This window comes from Bubalus bubalis, chromosome 5, assembly GCF_019923935.1.
Source record: "Bubalus bubalis isolate 160015118507 breed Murrah chromosome 5, NDDB_SH_1, whole genome shotgun sequence".
NCBI classification, from domain to species: Eukaryota; Metazoa; Chordata; class Mammalia; order Artiodactyla; family Bovidae; genus Bubalus; species Bubalus bubalis.
In genome coordinates, this window is record NC_059161.1 from 4,943,519 (window position 1) to 4,960,123 (window position 16,605).

Consider the following 16,605-nt stretch of genomic DNA (forward strand, 5'->3'; position numbering starts at 1 on the left):
GGTCTCCTCCATTGCAGGCAGATTCTTTACCATCTGAGTCACCAGGGAACATATACACACTACTATATATAAAATAGAGAACTAATAAGGACCTACTATGCAGCACAGGGAGCTCTACTCAATCCTCCAATGACCTGTATGGGACAAGAATCTAAAGCAGAGCGGGTGTATGTGTGTGTACAACCGAGTCACTTTACTGCACACCTGAAACTAACTCAACATTGTAAATGAGCGATACTCCAATAAAAATCAAGAAAGAACACACATCTTGCTGGCTCTCCTTTTCTTAACTAGAGTGGCTACAGGTGGACCTTTCGGGTGAGTACTATAAAAAGCTGGCTTCAAGCCAGTTTCTCTCTCCTTCATGGCCTCTGACTTTTCCTCTGCCAGTTTCTCTTTACCTCCTCAACTTCTCTCAGTCATGAATCAGACATAGTGTGTAAAAAATAAATATCATGGCCTCCAAATAGTCTCTCTGAAGCCCTTCTGACTAGATTGGAAGGAACTGGGAATGAAATTCTACTCACCTGCCCAAGAAAGGTGGCTGTGACTCCCAGCACCTGACGATCACCTGTCAAAGGCTTTCTCCTATTTCCAGTCTTACTCCTGTTCTGTTTTGATTTTGGCTCCTTTGCCTCGTGGAAGAGAATAGTGAGCTACGCACCGCAAACCCTACCAGCAAGCACTGCATGGCTGCTGACCACGCACCTTGCTTTGGAATATGTGCCACAAAAGTTTAAGAAAGAAAGAAATTCTGAGAAACGGAGAGAGAACATCCAAGTTTAAAATCCTGTTTCCTACGCTCTGAATAAAACATTTTTATGTGTATTTTGTTATTCTCAAAATTCTAAGTAATAGTCCCAGTTCAAGATTTCCCCCTCAATACTGAGGAGGAGAAATAAAACTTCTATTAATACCTGCTTCCTCCTAACCTAGAGGTCAGCTGTTTTAACAGCAAGAGTGATTTACAAGTTCTTATTTTTTTTAATTCAAGACTACCAATCTTTGAGTTAGTATAAATTCCTCAGATTTTGATACTGTCTTAGTTTTTTGTTTTTTACATTCCCTGTGTTTCTCATTGATTTAAAATTGTTGACCACTATTTTTGAAAATACCTTTATTGAGGTATAGTTCACATACCATACAATCAGCCCATTTAAAACGTACAATTGAGTGCTTCCTGGCGTAATCACAGAGTCGTGCAATCCTCACCATAATCAGTTTTAGAACACTCATCATCCTTAGCTTTCAGTCAGCAGCCCCTCCCCAATTCTAACCCTAGAAGATCACGAGTCTCCCTTGTGTCTCTCTACATGTGTCTACTCTGGACATGCCATATAGATGAAGCCACATAATATGTAGTCTTCTGTGACACGCTTTTGACACTTAGCATGTTTCTGAGATTCATTCATGTTATGACATGTAATAATACTTCATAATATTTCATTGTTTCATTGTAAATTTTGTTTAGCTCTTGTGTATATTAATGAGCACCTGGGTTGTTTTTCAGTTCAGTTCAGTCACTCAGTCGTGTCCGACTCTTTGCAACCCCATGGACTGCAGCATGCCAGGCTTCCCTGTCCATCACCAACTCCCGGAGCTTGCTCAAACTCATGTGCATCGAGTCAGTGATGCCATCCAACCATCTCATCCTGTTGCCCCTTTCTTCTCCCACCTTCAACCTTTCCCAGCATCAGGGTCTTTTCAAATGAGTCAGTTCTTCACATCAGGTGGTCAAAGTATTGGAGTTTCAGCTTCAGCATCAGTCCTTCCAATGAATATTCAGGACTGATTTCCTGAATATTTAATTATTAATAATTAAACTAATTAGAATAAATTAGTTTATACATTAGTTTAAACATACTAATGGAAAAACGTATTAGTATGTTTATACACTAAACATACTAATGCTTGCTACAAACATAGGGGTGACAGTGTTTGTGTTTTTATGAAATTATAATAATGTAAGAAAAGAGATTATCCTAACAACACCACTTCCTCTGAAATAAAGTTGACTCAGAAAGCCTTGAAGCTGTAAATTTCAGACAATGAGAAGAGGGTGTGTGGAACTAAGCGCTGAAGGCGGGCATGTTTCTGCATGTGTTACAGGAGAGGGGGACTCAGGACTGGGATACGCATGGTCCTGCTATGAAAGAAGCCTTGGGTACTCAGCTTACAAATTTAAGAACCTCTGAAAATCCAGAGTTCTAATTAAAACTGTGATAAACCATCCCTGAAAGTATAAAGAAAATAACGGTAGCAGTGACTACATAACAAATACTAACAGCCTACCTGTAAGATTACTTTTAAGGCTACATCCAGGGAAGTTGTGCTTGTTTCATTCACATGTGGGATATTCAAATTTCCCTTCCTGACAGAGGACTCGAAATGATTGTATGGGTGTTCTCTCTTTATGTGAATGTTTACACTCAAATTCAATGAAATCCCCTGTTTTAGCATATCTTTTGGGGGGGTTTCTCCATTTTAACTGTATGTTATTTTTGTTCATTCTGTCTTCAGATATGATACATGCATCTGAAAGAAAAAATAATAAGGTAATTAATAATATATATTTCCTTATCCAAGAACAGTGAAATTGCATTTAAATAAAATTATAAAAGAATATTAAAAGTTAATATTCAGTTATACTAGATGTAGTTCTTAGCATTTTGTATGTATCATTTATAAATGCTGGGCATTATCTCTCCATGCTACCCATGAGGAGATGGAAGCTCAGAGAAGCAGAATAAATTTTCCAAATTCACATAATTTAGTGTTTTGAGCCAGAATATGGAAGCCAGGCTTCCCTGTCCTTCACTATCTCCCGGAGTTTGCTCAACCTCATGTCCATTGAGTCAGTGATGTCATCCAACCATCTCAACCTCTGTCTCCCCCTTCTCTTGCCCTCAATCTTTTCCAGCATTGGGATCTTTTCCAGTGAGTCAACTCTTCGCATCAGGTGGCCAAAGTATTGGAGCTTCAACTTCAGCATCAGTCCTTCCAATGAATATTCAGGACTGATTTCCTTTAGGATTGACTGGTTGGATCTCCTTGCAGTCCAGGGACTCTCAGGAGTTTTCTCCATCACCACATTTCAAGAGCATCAATTCTTTGGCTCTCAGCCTTCTTTATAATCCAACTCTCACATCCGTATATAACTATGGAAAAACCATAGCTTTGACTAGATGGACCTTTGTCGATAAAGTGATGTATGAATCCTAACACCACCAGATACTCACCAAGCGGCTTAAATCAAATACTAAGGTGTTCTGTGCCTCGTTTCTTCATTCATTGGCACAGGTTGTTAATAAAACAAATCTCATAAGACTACTGATAGAAATTATGTAGATTCCATTTCTTATTGTGCTAGACAATGTGGCTGTGAATATCCTTGTACAGATTCTTTTACACTTGCAAGAGTGCGTATATAGATTAGTCTTCCAGAAATAAAGTAGTGAGGTCAAAGGATGCATGTTTTTAAAATCTGAAGTTTATTCCCAAACTGCCCTTCAAAGAGTTTGCCCCACTTTATAATTTCATTAAGAGAGTCAGAGAGACTTCCCTGATGGTTGAATGGTTGACTGCACACTTTCACTGCAGGGGCACGGGTTTGATCCCTGGTTGGGGGACTAAGATCCCACATGCCCCAGAGCAAATAATCTGGCGTACCACAACTACTGAGCCAGAGTACCACAACTAGAGAACTCGTGCCAACTAGGACCTGCAGCCAAATACACATTTAAAAAAGAAGAAGATATAGTGCAGATTTGGGAGGCGACTTGCTAACCTTGCCAGTTTTTCTACTTTCCCTGCTAGAACTCCCAGCCACGTGGGAGTAAAAATCCACGTTAGCACTGGTCTGCAAAGAGTTCTTCCAGGAAAAACCATCAGGTTTACAAGTAGAATTTTGCATACTGATAAAGAACAACTCCCAGACCATAATTTCACAAATGGTCTCCTGAAAAAAATCCTCAGATGTTGGTAACGTGACAATATTTTGTGGTGTAAGAATATGTCCTGTGGTTAAATGACTTGGGATATTCATGGAGTTTTGTAATGCACTGTGTATTTTGGGTCTCTTTAAAGTGCATTTATATTATTGTTTTTTTTTAAAAATGTGTTTATTTTTGGCTGTGCTGGGTCTTGTTGCTGCATAGGCTTGTCTCTAGTTGCAGAGAGTAGCGGGGGCTGCTCTCCCGTTGCATTGCACGGGCTTCTCATCGAAGTGACTTCTCTTGCTGAAGAGCAGGGGCTCTAGGTGCACAGGCTCAGAAGTTGCAGCCTAGGGGCTTTAGTTGTTCCTCAGCATGTGGAATCTTCCCGGATCAGGGATCGAACTCATGTCCCCTGCATCGGCAGGCAGATTCTTATCCACTGTACCACCAGGGAAGTCCTTATTTATCATTTTTAAAGAAACTTTTTTCCCACTCTGCTTTAAAGCAGATTAAAAAAAAAATGTTCAGTTATATACCTACACTTGTTAACAAGTTTTTGGCTGAATGAATTTAAGTAAAAATTATCCTACAAAATTAGTCCATGAAAATTCTATAAACATCAAGTTTCAGACTCCAGGAAAATATGAAGAACTCACCAATGCATGTGGGTGGTTCTGACCACCGTCCATTTCTGCACGTCACAGTCAGATTTCCCCGGAGCTCATAGAAAGACTGGCAGCGGTACTGGACCATCGACCCTGGAGAGTATGCTGATGAGGGGAAGGAGGTGATGTCTCCATTGTCAATAGGCGGAGGGGGCCCACAGTATTGTGCAGTCTCTGGAAGATGACATGCAAGTGTTAAAACAAAAGTCAGTATTGCAGTATAAATGGAATAATGCGAAGTTCCATATTTCATATCTTCAATATCTTATTTACATGATGTCCGAGAGTCCAAATAGCTCATTATAAAATTTCTATCATGCAACCTGATAACTAGAACTATAATGCTTTCTTTCACCCTAAAATAAGACACACACAAAATAAGTATTAAGCATATATCAGGGCATGCTTGTGTGGTCAGTCTCTACAGCCGTGTCTGACAGTTTGCAACCCAATGGACCATAGCCTGCCAGGCTCTGTCCATGGGATTCTCCAGGCAAGAATACTGGAGTGGGTTGCCATGCCCTCCTCCAGGGGATCTTCCCGACCCAGGGACCGAGCCCATATCTCCTGCATTGCAGGTGGATTCTTTACTGCTGAGCCATCGGGAAGTCCATATGTAAGGTTATATAAGTATTAAAAACTGTTTTTATTTAAAGCCTGATGGACTGGTGAGTAAATCTCTGGTCTATTTCACCTTTCCCCATAAAAACGTTTAATTACAGAGGGAAGGTAAAAATAAGAAACTCCCTTCCCATTTTTATTCTCTGGGGCAACTGTTACTGTTATGCAAACATCATGTAGCTATCAGTTATGGTCATGAACTTTTAATTTTACTGAAATGACTTGTAGACACACTCTTCTGCATTTACTTTTTTAACTCCAAATAATAGCGTGAGCCTCTTTCTCTGTCCATCATGTTTCAACTTCATGTTAAGATTGGCTGGGATAAGTTCCATGGTACTGACTGATCTCCCTACACGGTCACAAAAGCTACAGATACAGAGTGACCGAATCAGACATCTGATCGCAAATAATTTCTTCTCGCTCCTGTTTCACTTGTTGTCTCTGCTCTTTTCTCAAACCAATTCCTTCATGTGGACTTTGGATTCCATACCCTCTACACCAGCAAAGGCCCTGCCCGTGAATTGTCCTCTTTCTGCTGTGTCACCAATGTCTCCTCTGCTGAATCTGTAACCAGCATAGAAATGCGCTGAAAAAGTCACAGCTTCATCAGGTAAAGGCAAAGTTACCAACGAATTTCAGGTAGCTAAATCCACTGCTTTTTTTTTTTTTTTTTCCATCTCTATCTCCCTTTACTTCCCTTCCTCCTATGTTATTATTATTTTAACTTTTTTTATTCGGAAGAAAATTGCTTTACAATGTTGTGTTGGTTTCTGCCAGACAACACAAATCAGCCAAGATGATACGTATATCCCCTCCTTCGTGAACCCCCCTCCCCTCCCCTCAACCCACCGCTCTAGGTCATCACAGAGCACCAGGATGAGCTCCTTGTTAAATCCACTGTTCAATTCTCAGGCATCTTGCCCAGTGCTAAGCAGTCTTTGAAATGTTTGTCATCCTGTCAAATAACATTTTAAAATAAGGCTTTTGTTTTTGTTTTTGTTTACTTGTATCATTGGCATTGCTTTGGGACATCAGTTGTGGTGTTGTGATTTTTAAAAAGAAGCAAACATTTGGTCTGACTCCTGCTTCTTGCACAGAGCTCTGGAAACCCTTGGAATCTCCTGAAGATGGAAAGCAATCAAGGTGCCTTTTGTTCCATCAATGACGCGATTTTCAGAAAGCCCTTCGATAAGACAAGGATGTGCTGGTTGCCAGGAGAACCATCACGTGATGAGAAGGCTGAAGCTTTCAGTCCCACCCTGACCTGCAGGGAGGGCAGAGGGCCTGAAGGTCAAATCCATCACCCATGGCCACGGATTTGATCAATGGTGCCAACGTACTGAAGCTTCCATAACCCCACAAAAGACAGGGTCCATAGGGCTTCCTGTGGGAAGATTGAGGGAAGAGCCACTCCTGGAGGGGGCATGGCAGCTCTGCGCCCTCCCCCACACTTTGTCCTGAGCGTAGCTCTCATCTGGCTGTTCCCGAGGTGTCCCCTTTTGTAATACAATGGTGATCTAGTGAGTAGACTGCTTCTGAGTGTGGTGAGCTGCTCCAGCAAAGTAGGGAACCCAAGGAGAGGGTCATGGAAAACTTCACCTATACCTGGTCGGTCAGAAGCACAGATCACAACCTGGACATGCAACCGGCATCTGAACTGGGGCCGCAGGGAGCAGTCTTTTAAGACTGGGTCCTTAGCCTGTGAGATCTGAGGCTGTCTCTGGGTAGACAGTGTCAGAACTGAGTCAAATTGTAGGACACTTGCTTGTAGAATGAGGGGTAGCACCCCCACATTGCAATTGGGTCCTGGAATTATTTTAGCAACCTTCCCTAGTTTATCTCCTGCAACCTTGTTTGGCTGCTTCTCTTTACCCACCTCTTTCTCTCTTGTTTAGACATGTAAACTCTTCATGTGTTCCCAGCCTGTCCCAAAACTTTCATATTATCTCTCCGGCAGCAGTTACCAAATTCAAACCCTAGCCTTGACCACTCTCAGATTGCCTGCTCTACATCTTAATGCTGGATATTGAGTAATTCTAATGAATAGAATCAAGTTTCCAGTGAAGGTCTCAAACCTGTTTCTTCTCTGGTCACTGTTGGAGATACATCTTAGAGAAACAGTTTAAAACATGGACATATACACAATGGAGTATTACTCAGCCATTAAAAAGAATACATTTGAATCAGTTCTAATGAGGTGGATGAAACTAGAACCTATTATACAGAGTGAAGTAAGCCAGAAAGAAAAACACCAATACAGTATACTAACGCATACATATGGAATTTAGAAAGATGGTAACAATAACCCTGTGTATGAGACAGCAAAAGAGACACTGATGTATAGATCAGTCTTATGGACTCTGTGGGAGAGGGAGAGGGTGGGAAGATTTGGGAGAATGGCATTGAAACATGTATAATATCATGTATGAAACGAGTCGCCAGTCCAGGTTCGATGCACGATACTGGATGCTTGGGGCTGGTGCGCTGGGACTACCCAGAGGGAGGGTATGGGGAGGGAGGAGGGAGGAGGGTTCAGGATGGGGAACACAGGTATACCTGTGGCGGACGATATTTGGCAAAACTAATACAATATTGTAAAGTTTAAAAATAAAATAAAAATTTAAAAAAATGGACAGAATTGGGTAACTAGATGACAGTTTAATGCTTCAGAATATTGTGTAATAAATAGGTCATAAGTTTTTTTTTTCCTGTTCTTTAGATAAAGCAAAGATCAGAAACCTCTTTTTAAACATTATTTAGAAACAAATACTGACCTACACAGTGTGGTAAGGACTGCCATTGTCCACTTTTGCACACAAGTTCTTTTGCTTCCAGAAATGCATGATTTTCTTTACAGAGGACAGCGACCTTCTCTCCTTCCTGGTAATTCACTGTGGTTAGCATGTTCTGAGCGTTAGGAATCTGAGGTGGAGGTGGGCACAGTTGCTTCTTTTTTCCTACCAAAAGATTGCATTATTTGATTAATAAAAGCTAAGGAAAAACAGCTCAACAAGATGACATTTCAGTATAATGGGACATCCAATAACTAACTCTCTCTTTCTCTGCATACATACATATACACATACATATATGTATACATATAGTGTATACAATGCTGGGCTTCCCTGGTGGCTCAGTGGTTTAAGAATCCGCCTGCCAATGAAAGAGATTTGGGTTCGATCCCTGGGTCAGGAAGATCCCCTGGGAGGGTATGGCAACCCACTCCAGTATTCTTGCCTGGAGAATCCCATGGACAGAGGAGGCTGGTGGGCTACAGTCCATGGGGTCACAAAGAGTCAAACACAACTTAGTGCCTAAACTACAACAACATATACTGTGCTATAGTAATACCTGTATTTTATGTTAACATAGTTTTTGGTTTAAAAAGCATGTCTGTGTTGTAATAATTGATTTAAAATTTCTCAGGTCCCCCTTTGTATCTCCTAATCACTACTCTGTCAGTACTCTTGTATAATTTTTCAAATTAGCCCTTTTAATTTCTTCTAGCTAACCCTCATGATTCAAAAAAGTTATGTGCATGTAGTTCAAACATGTTAGAACATAAAAAAATATTTAAATAGCAACAGTAATGACAGAACCAGCCAAGGCTTCCCTTGACCACCTATCCTTTTATTTTTATTTTACATTTACTTTTTAATTGAAGGATAATTTTAAAGAATTCTGTTGGTTTCTGCCAACATCAATATGAATCAGCCATAGGTATACATATGTCCCCTATCTCTTGAACCTCCCTCTAGAGGTGTATGGAGTTAGTAACACGGAGATTTACAATACCATATGTAAAATAGATAGCCAGTGGGAATTTGCTGTCTGATTCAGGGAACTCAAACAGGGGGTCTGTAACAACCTAGAGGGGTGGGGTGGGGAGGGAGATGGGAGGGAGGGTCAACAGCCTAAACTTTGATGGCAATAAAGGATTTCCATAATCTGCATTTTCTTCTAAACAGAACAGTGCCTGCTGGTGGATGTGGTTAGAATGCCTCTGTCTGACTAGCAACTAACTCTTTTTTGGTCAGTGGACTTTTTCTTAGGGAAGCACTTTAAATGGTCACCTTAGCGCCGGAGCACTGTGGTCAGAGCCGCAGGCCCACCTCCTGACCAAGACTCGCGGGGGTGCTCTGCTTCAGCGCGTCTCGCCCCAGGGCACAGGTCAGAGCCTCAGGCCCACTTCCTGACCAAGACTGGCGGGCATGCTCTGCTTCAGCACATCCCCTCCAGGGCGAAGGTCAGAGCCGCAGGCCCACCTCCTGACCGAGACTGGCGGGGCTGCTCCGCTCCAGCGCATCCCACCCCAGGGCACAGGTCAGAGCCGCAGGCCCACCTCCTGACCGAGACTGGCGGAGCTGCTCTGCTCCAGCGCATCCCACCCAGGGCACAGGCTGCTGTCTGGTGGTGCTTCTCTGCAAAAAAAGAGGTGTTTTGTTGTTGTTGTTGTTGTTGTTTTTTTACTGCACCACGTAGCTTATAGAATCTAGGTTCCCCAGCCAGGGATTTGAACCTTTGCCCTCATCAGTGAAAGTGCAGAGTCCCACCCACTGCATCTCCAGGGAAGTCCCTAAATTTCTTTACTTTAAAATATGGTATTCTCATCCATTCATCTGCTGATGGATATCTAGGTTGCTTCCATGTCCTGGCTATTGTAAACAGTGCTGCGATGAACATTGGGGTACACGTGTCTCTTTCCCTTCTGGTTTCCTCAGTGTGTATGCCCAGCAGTGGGATTGCTGGATCATAAGGCAGTTCTATTTCCAGTTTTTTAAGGAATCTCCACACTGTTCTCCATAGTGGCTGTACTAGTTTGCATTCCCACCAACAGTGTAAGAGGGTTCCCTTTTCTCCACATCCTCTCCAGCATTTATTGCTTGTAGACTTTTGGATTGCAGCCATTCTGACTGGCATGAAATGATACCTCATAGTGGTTTTGATTTGCATTTCTCTGATAATGAGTGATGTTGAGCATCTTTTCATGTGTTTGTTAGCCATCTGTATGTCTTCTTTGGAGAAATGTCTATTTAGTTCTTTGGCCCATTTTTTGACTGGGTCATTTATTTTTCTGGAGTTGAGCTGTAGGAGTTGCTTGTATATTTTTGAGATTAGTTGTTTGTCAGTTGCTTCATTTGCTATTATTTTCTCCCATTCTGAAGGCTGCCTTTTCACTTTGCTAATAGTTTCCTTTGTTGTGCAGAAGCTTTTAAATTTAATTAGGTCCCATTTGTTTATTTTTGCTTTTATTTCCAATATTCTGTGAGGTGGGTCATATAGGATCCTGCTGTGATGTATGTCGGAGAGTGTTTTGCCTATGTTCTCCTCTAGGAGTTTTATAGTTCATATACACAATGGAGTATTTCTCAGCCATTAAAAAGAATACATTTGAATCAGTTCTAATGAGGTGGATGAAACTGGAGCCTATTATACAGAGTGAAGTAAGCCAGAAAGAAAAACACCAATATAGTATACTAACACATATATATGGAATTTAGAAAGATGGTAACAATAACCCTGTGTATGAGACAGCAAAAGAGACACTGATGTATAGAACAGTCTTATGGACTCTGTGGGAGAGGGAGAGGGTGGGAAGATTTGGGAGAATGGCATTGAAACATGTATAATATCATGTATGAAACAAGTCGTCAGTCCAGGTTCGATGCACGATGCTGGATGCTTGGGGCTGGTGCACTGGGACGACCCAGAGGGAGGGTATGGGGAGGGAGGAGGGAGGAGGGTTCAGGATGGGGAACACATGTATACCTGTGGTGGATTCATTTCGATATTTGGCAAAACTAATACAATATTGTAAAGTTTAAAAATAAAATAAAATTTAAAAAAAAAGGAAGAAAAAAAATGGTATTCTCCTATTTCCCTAAATTTGTATTTTCATCTACTTCTTGGTTGCAGGATACTTTTTTCAGACTTCCCACCATTCTTCTTAATTAGAGTAAAATTGGTTAGACAGGTCTGCTTAATCTTTTTAAGAATTAGTTTTACTTAAGGAATCAACTCTAAGTAAAATATTCTATTTCATTCACTTCCTTCTGCCTTTACTTTTATTATTTCTTTCTCTTCTTAACATCTGGAATGTATGTTTTCCCCTAGCTATATATTTATTTAATGTGTGTGTATATATATATATACACACACAAGTTTATTTTTTCCTAAAAAATATGCATTTAAGGCTCTGAATGTCACTATAAATTTTGGTTATTATGCATCTCATAGGTTTTACTGTATGTTTTATAATTATAATATACTTCTTAGTATTTTAAATACTATTCCATTAGGTTATTTGGAAGTGAATTATTTCACAAAATGAAAGATAGAAGAGGAGGTCAATTTCATTATTACTTTTAAATATTACTTCTTTGTGGTTATGAAAGTGATCTATACAGTTTTAATACTGGGAATGTAACAGTGAACTATGGCTGATTAATTTAACTAAACATTCCACAGGCATATAACAAGTTCTTGAAACTCTCAGAACAATATTCACTTCCTAAAATAAAAAAATAATAATGTTGAAAAATAAAATATTTAATAAAAATGAAAAATTTTAGTTGTTTTAGACAAATTATAGTTAACTTATCTTCTTAAAATCATTATTTAAATTTAATTATATATTCAAATATTTTTCTCCTTCACAATTTCTAATGCCATCATACCCAGAAAGCTTTTAAGGTTTTTATTGAATTTGTTACAATATTGTTTTTATGTTTTGGTTTTTTGGCCCTGAGACATGCGGGATCTTAGATCCTGGACCGGGTTAGGAACCCATATCCCCAGCATTGGAAAGCAAAGTCTTAACCACTGCACCACCAGCTAAGTCCCAGCCATTATACTCTTCCGTTAGGAGCTGGTATTCCATCATGTATATTTGATATGATCTGTTTCGAAATGAGTCTTTAAGTGGTAAATTCTCTTAGTCTGTCCTATGTTTCAAATTTTCTTTATTCCATAATCATTAATGAGTATAATATCGGTATATAGAAAAACTGGCCACCAGTTATCTTCTCTAAGCACCTGCCAGGCTCCTCTGTCCATGGTTATGAGCAGTTTCTGACTTTACCTTCCAATTTTATGATTATATATCACAGTGAATAATTTAATTTAAAAGCATGTTAATTTCAAGAGCACTTTTCTGGTGAAGAAGCAAACGATCTACAAAATCTTTCAAACAAATCTCACCTAGGCAGTCTGGTTCAGGGTCCCACTTCCCGTCGATGCAGACTGTCTGTATGTCTGTACTCTTCCCAGCACACTTGTAACTTACTCTGGCATTGTGATTAAATTCATACATATGTGAACTTAAATGTCTTCTTGTATAAAACCGTGGTTTTTCACACCTCTTAAGTTGGTTTGTTGCTATTAAAAAAGGAAGATATCCATACACAATAAGACTATTAAACAGAAACTAAGCAACATTTCAATAAAATATCTGAAATATTTATGATATCATTTAATTATGCTTCATGCATTTAAGTATCATCCTATGAAATTATTCTTCATTTCATTGCATGAGGTAGGCTGTGCTGTCAAAAAAAGTAAAAGAAAGCAAAAAACTATAGCCCGTGTTTGAACGACAAAAGAATGGATCAGAAAGTCTTGGGAAATGAGAGTGCAAGATGGGTTGCTTAGGTCCAGGGGTTTGACTGAAGGTCAGTCCTCATGTAGCTACATTCAGCCTAATGCTTTAAGGCAAGAAAAGGTACCCACTAAATCATGCTGAAGAAATATTTTCAAAGCATTCAAGTAATAAAAAGAGGTGATGCACGAATAAGTCTGTAGCAGTATCATATTAATAAAGAGAGATAAATCTGGATGTTCCTTGAGGTTCAATTATTCCCACATTTCAGAGGCTTAGCAAAAACCCAGAGTCAGTAAGTCAGAGCTTGTGCCGGGGAGAACCTCCCTGATATAACACTTTGTTGTTCAGTCACCAAGTCTTGTCTGACTCTTTTCAACCCCATGGACTGCAGCACGCCAGCCCTCCCCTATGGATCCTCAAAACATGCACTTCCAAAAGGTCTCTTGCTTGTGGAGGTGGTATATAATATTACACTTGCCCTGCTTTTGTCCACAAATACATAGATTGCTATGGGACCCTCCCCTTCGTGTGTCAAAGGACGGAATAATGAGACATGGAGAGTTCTGCTTCTTCTCTGCTGATAAGTCCTTTTTCTCCATTAATTCCCACTTCAAATGTACCCCAAGTGACGCTGCTGACTGGAGGCCTGTGTCCCGCTGCTACATGATTGGCGACCATGAGCCACACAGTTCACACCTTCCTGGGGTGGGGGACAGTTCCTCTCAGTGCGTCATCACGGAGGCCCAGTGACCAGGGGTCTGCCAGACTCAAAGGGGTTCAGCAGCTAACCCTGGGAGTTTTCATCCCCAGGAGTAAGGGGGCCAGTTGATGATCCAAAAGCCAAGGAGATGGGGAAGGAGTGGCCTGGGTGATCTACTTTAGAATCTGAAAGCAGCAACAGAGAATCTGCTAGTCTTTAAAGTTCAAAAGTAAAGACTTTACTATACTGAGATTGCTGGAAATGGAACAAAGGAGGCCAGGATCTGACTCTGTTGGGCTTCCCTAGTGGCTCAGCGGTAAACAGTCCATCTGCAATGCAGGAGACTTGGGTTCGATCCCTGGGTTGGGAAGATCCCCTGGAGGAGGAAATGGCAACCCACTCCGGGATTCTTGCCTGGGAAATCCCATGGACAGAGGAGACTGTCAGGCTACAGTTCATGGGGTCACAAAGAGTCAGACACTACTGAGCAACTGACTTTGTAAGGAGAAAACTGGCAAATACTTAGGCATTGTAGCTCAAAGTCCAGAGACTGCTGGGATGCAAGGGCACAGAGCAGACAGACCAAAAGGAAAACTTGGAATAAAGCTTATGGCTTCTGTGGAGGAAATATGTAAGCAAGCTAATTTGAAAATCTGGGATAGAGTTAAGGGAATTAGGAAAACAGGAAGAGCAGAGATGAGGCCTGGTCCTGGTCTCTCTTTCTCTAAGAGGAGACTCCAAACACCCCAGAATGTACTATAACTCAGGCTGCTGCTCCTGCTGCTGCTAAGTTGCTTCAGTTGTGTCCGACTCTGTGCGACCACACAGATGGCAGCCCACCAGGCTCCCCCATCCCTGGGATTCTCCAGGCAAGAATAACTCAGGCTACATAATTTGGTTCTTATTTTGGGTCCACACGGAGGTATTTTCCAGGCTGATGCAATGAAATAAAAAAAGATCAGATAGTAATTATTTATAGAAATGTTCAGATGCTCAGCTGCGTCCAACCCTTTGCAACCCTAACCCTATGGACTGTAGCCCTCCAGGCTCCTCTGTCCATGGGATTTCCCAGGAAGAATACTGGAGTGGGTTGCCATTTCCTTCTCCAAGGGATCATCCTGACCAAGGGATTGAATTAGCATCTCTTAAGTGATTGGCATGTGAATTCTTTACCACTAGCACCACCTTGGAAGCCTATTTATAGAAATAAAAAAATCCAAATTTATTCTGAGAAATAATATGGGAATTCAGCAAAGTTGCTGAAAATAAAATTGACATAAAAATTCTGTTATTATCTTGCATATAAAAGTATAATGCTTCAAATATATAAGATAATAAAAGGTCCTATTTACCAATAAAACCTCAAAGAGACTAGTGAAGAAACTTATGCAGAAAATGGTATTAATGAGAAATCTATAAAACATATGTAGAAGCTTAACATAAGATCTGAATGCACAGGTTGATGTATTCAGCTAAAAGGTTAAATAAAGCTTTACAGACTCCCTATGTCTCCGAGAAAGCCTAGACTAACAGAAAGGAGGGTGCAGGGGTGTGATATAAGAAAGAAGGCTAGCACCACATGGACCACACCCTAGAGGAGGAGCCTTTGCAATGCCAACCAAAAGCTATTGCGAACGACTTACTGACACATAATCTTAAAAAGCTTTAAATCTACGCAAACTGAAGTGGTTACCAAGGCTCTGAATTAGGCACTGGGTCCATGCACATGGGCTCTGCCTTTCTGGTACTTTAAAATCTAAACAGGAAGACAGGTGTCTTAGGTACAGGACGTGGAATAAATGTTATACAATAACTGTACAGGCAGAGAGCACAGTGGAGAAGCTCTGTTATTCTACTGGAGTTTCAGGATGAGACTGTGGGTGGATGAAAATGAACCAGGAAAGGTTTCATAGGTGAGTGAATTTTGAGTTGAGTCTTGAAGATGAATAGTTTTACATGTGATTAAAATGGAGAAAGACATCTCAGGAAAAGAGTAAAGAGGGAGGAGAGGCACCGAGTTTTCAGAAAACGTGGCTTTGAAAGTTTACAACTGGAAGGTTTGTATGTAGGGGACTTATGTACCCTTATATCTATTGGTATATTGCATTGCAGATTCGCACTTTAAAGTTCTGCCCTAGCTTATGTAAGACAGACAGAAGTATCCCACTGTACAGATGTGCTGTCCTTTATTCAGCCAATCCTCTTTGCCTCTACCATCTCCCAAGTCCTTGCCTTCCTCCACTCAGTAACTGTTCTTACCTGCCCACACGATGCCACCCCCTGCGTGCCAGCTGCACCACTTTACTTTTCAAGGTACTCAGTTGTTTTCTTTAAAAAAAAAGAAAAGAAAGAAAGCATGGCTTTCCAGAAGCTTAAAGAAGCAATCCGTTTGCATAGCTTTGTTACGTGGTGAAGATGGGATGGAGCAGAAGATAGCTGGAAAAAGAAGTCTGGGATTCATCTAAAACAGAGGTTGAAAATGTTCTTGATACACAGTGTCTCAGTAACTTTGCACAATATTCGTAGATCAAAGGAAATCCTTAACCATTCAGTTTATTGAGTAATTAAGAGCAAGCAATAAGTGTCTTACATCCTAATAATTTAATATCTGGTGGGCACCAGCCTGTGCTGGTATAAATATATTTATTGATTTTTAAAAGTTATAAACAATCAAACATAAAATGGAGAAACATATACTCACCAACACACTTAGGAAGCTCGGTCCATATTCCATCAATACATGTAATTGTAGTATTTCCAATCATTGTATATGCATTTCTGCAACTTAACACCACTGAAACTCCATGTCGATAGGGAGGGACAGAGGGCTGGCTATAGCCATTCTCAAGCTGAGGCATAAATCCACATGCTTTCCCTGGTTCTAAGAAAATGTCACGAAAAATATGCTTTACCTTTATTTATTTTTTTAAATTTTATTTTATTTTTAAACTTAACATAACTGTATTAGATTTGCCAAATATCAAAATGAATCCGCTTTACCTTTAAAATATTTTATCCTTTTACATGTGTATTTATACATACAGACAAAGTAGAAGTAACTGTCCTGTTTAAGCATGAATA

General features: G+C 40.4%; 1 protein-coding gene across 3 annotated transcripts in view; it reads right to left on the reverse strand.

The window, feature by feature from the left end:
• Nucleotides 1-2,297: 2,297 nt before the first annotated feature.
• Nucleotides 2,298-16,605, reverse strand: part of CFHR5 (complement factor H related 5) — a 34,474-nt gene continuing 20,166 nt past the window's right edge. For all 3 annotated transcript variants that reach the window (XM_006064888.4, XM_025285329.3, XM_006064887.4), the window contains 5 exons: nt 16,226-16,405; nt 12,425-12,601; nt 7,999-8,181; nt 4,592-4,774; nt 2,298-2,535 (listed from right to left, as the gene is read on the reverse strand). In XM_006064888.4, the coding sequence (XP_006064950.4) occupies nt 2,339-2,535; nt 4,592-4,774; nt 7,999-8,181; nt 12,425-12,601; nt 16,226-16,405 (920 nt within the window). In that variant the 3' untranslated portion in view covers nt 2,298-2,338. The remainder of the gene's footprint in view (nt 2,536-4,591; nt 4,775-7,998; nt 8,182-12,424; nt 12,602-16,225; nt 16,406-16,605) is intronic.